Genomic DNA, 3,141 nt, shown 5'->3' with positions numbered 1-3,141 from the left:
TTGGTCAAAAGGGAAAACATTTATATTCAACCAAAACTGAACGTTATGTACAGACCAGTCCATCGGACTATAGGACTGATTTCTCATAGAATAGAATACATAGTAAGCCTATAGTTCCGAGTATGCTCATCTATCAGTAATCTCGTACACATCATCTACTGGGATATATGCAGAGATCTCTTCATTTAGCAGCATACTCCGCCTTTAACATGGGTATCTATCAAATCTCTGCATCACCTTACTCCAGCCATTAGCTCATTGGGCCAATATAAAAATCTGACATGCAATCTCCTTCAGTCTCTCTTCACTAGTCCTGCTGCTCTGTTGGAATCTTTGATTTTTCCTTTCTATCCATACATGATATGTTGTAGCTGAAAACAATGTTCCCAATATATCCCCTATGACTTTCTTATGCCTGACCTGCTTTGAGACCCATTCTACCTCATTTAACCAGCTACCTATTTGCCTATTGCACCCCATCCAGATTAGGGGCTTCTGCCAAATAGCTCTGGAATATTGGCAATCGAAGTATAAGTGGGAATGAGTCTCCATTGCTGTGGAGGAGCAGAGGACACACTCCTCTGGTACTCTTATGCCCCACTTTAGTAATCTGTCCACTGTATTGGGCCTCATTTGCAGCGCCATCCACAATATGAAATGGTGTTTAGGCATGATCCCTTTCACCATCACTAGCTTCTTCTATGGAACCTTCTTTAATGCTAAACTTACCTTGTTTGTTGTATTTCACCATATCTAAGTCAAAAGGTACAGTAGTATCTACCCACTTTTTAGCTTCAAATATCTTGCGTACTAGCCAACTTTCTTGCTTTGGCATGGCTGCCTCTGCCTAGCTACTTCTCTTGATCTAAAATGCATGTAGCCACTTCACCCAAAGTGCATCCTTCTTGTTTGCTACAGCCCATACCAGTTTAAGAATTGCTGCTCTATTCCAAATAAAGAAGTCCACTACGTTCAGGCCTCCTGTAGACTTGGGTTGGCATAGCTTATCCCAAGCTACAGGCGGTCTCCTAGTATATTCATTTGAACCTGTCCACAAGAAATTCCTGCACACATTGGTCACCAGTGTTAGTATCTTCTTGGGTAGTAGGAACACCTGGGCCCAATAAGTCTGCATTTCGAATAATACACTTTTGATTAACTGCAACTTGCCTCCATATGATAGAAATTTGTTGCTCCAGCATTTAATTCTGACTGTCATCTTCTCCACCAGTGGCATACATTGACTAATGTTAAGTTTTTTAGATGATAGGGGCACGCCCAAATACTTGAATGGAAGAGTCCCAAGGGAGAAGTGCATCTCACCAAGTATCTGGTTCCTAAGATCATCAGTTATGCCAGCAATATAAAGGGAACTTTTCTCCAAGTTTCCCTTCAAGCCTGACACACTTGAAAAATGTTCAAACCTGTCTAGCATCAACTTGATAGACAATAAATCAGCCCTGCAACACATAATCAGATCATCCACAAAACATATATGGACAAGGTTCATTCTTTCACATCTTGGGTGATAATTAAAGTCTGGTTGCTTACAAAGCTGTTTGAGGGATTTGTTAAGGTACTCCATGGCTAGCACGAACAGATAAGGAGACATGGGATCTCCTTGTCGGAGTCCCCTCTTAGCTTTGAACATCGGTGTTAAGCCGTCATTAATCAGAATAGAATACTTGACTGAGGTAACACACTCCATAATCAATTCAACAAATCTCTGAGGCAGTCCAAATTCTAACAGTAGCATCAGAAGGAAGAGCCACTCTATGGAATCATAATCTTTTCTAATATCAACCTTGATCAAACACCTTGGTGAGACCCCTTTCCTGGTATACCCCTTCAGCAGTTCATGATCTATGATCACATTGTCCAATATACTCCTTCCTTCGATGAAAGCAGATTGTGAAGGACCTATAATGTAGTCTACTATTGATTTAAGTTTCATGGTGAGGATCTTAGCCACCAGTTTGTACAGAGTAGTACAACAAGCTATAGGCCTGTATTCTTTGATGTATGAAAGGTTTGGCACCTTAGGGACTAGTGTCACAGTAGTATTGTTTACTGCTTTCAGCAGCTTCCCAGATTGAAAGAACCGTAGCACTGCTTCAGTTGTTTCCTTCCCCACTACCTGCCAGTAAGCTTTGAAAAACTCCACGGGGTAGCCATCAATAGCTGGGGATTTATCTGTTGGCATCTCTTTCAAAGCCTAGTGCACTATCTCCTCTGTTAAAGGTTCCAGTAAATGTTGTTGTTGTTCTAATGTGAGCCATGGTCTATCCCTTGCTATGATGGGGTCAACATATGGTAATTCACTAGCAGCTTCACCTTGCAGTCTTTGAAAGAACTGGATAAATTCATGTTGCACTTGCTGAGGATCTCTTAACTTGACCCCTGCCTCATTGAAGCTACTAGACACTATATTTCTAGCCTGCCTTGCTCTCAAATGAGCATGAAAGAATAATGAATTCGTGTCCCCAGCAGTAATCCACATAGCTCTTGACTTTTGTCTCAAACACTTTTTCTTGGATTCCATCCCACCTCTGAATAAGCAATAGAGTTTCCATTTCCTCAGCTATTAGTTGCTGGTTAAAGAAATCCTCATTCAAGCCATCTTGCACATCTTTCAGCTTCTGCCTCAGTTTGGGTCAAGCGCACCTCTAATGATGAGTATTCTCTATGTATGCTCCGTGTCTCAACCTCTAACAGTTTCAGCTTCTTCCACACAGTGAACATCTTGTAACCTGGGACTTGGGTGTCCCATGTACGTTTGCGAAAGTCTTGCCTTGTGATTTTTTTTTTGACTAAGCGGGGGTTCAAACCTAGAATCTTGGGATATTTTCGGTCACTTTTTTAAGTGAATGGAAAAAATTAATTATCAGCAATTTGAGGGATAAAAATTAAATACCAGTGCATTTGAAGGGCAATCCGCACAAAAAAAATCATTATCAATCAGGAATTACTTTTGGAAACTAGTAAAAGAAACCCGACGCTGAGAGCAAATTAAACCATAAAAGTATAGGTGATAAAATAGGTCAAGAAAATATGATTCATTCGATTGGCTCAAGTTTGGACGGTAAATGATCAACCCATTTGCATGACTTAGCCATCTTGACCCGTTTGATTAAACCCATT

General features: G+C 40.7%; 1 protein-coding gene across 1 annotated transcript; it reads right to left on the bottom strand.

The window, feature by feature from the left end:
* Positions 1 to 255: 255 nt before the first annotated feature.
* LOC132628976 (uncharacterized) lies at positions 256 to 687 on the bottom strand. The gene has a single exon (XM_060344728.1). The coding sequence runs from the start codon at positions 685 to 687 to the stop codon at positions 256 to 258; it is 432 nt and encodes a 143-aa protein (XP_060200711.1).
* Positions 688 to 3,141: the final 2,454 nt, after the last annotated feature.

The sequence above is a fragment of the Lycium barbarum genome, chromosome 2, assembly GCF_019175385.1.
Source record: "Lycium barbarum isolate Lr01 chromosome 2, ASM1917538v2, whole genome shotgun sequence".
NCBI lineage: Eukaryota > Viridiplantae > Streptophyta > Magnoliopsida > Solanales > Solanaceae > Lycium > Lycium barbarum.
The sequence above is the reverse complement of the archived record's forward strand: the minus strand, read 5'-3'. Positions and strand labels throughout refer to the sequence as shown.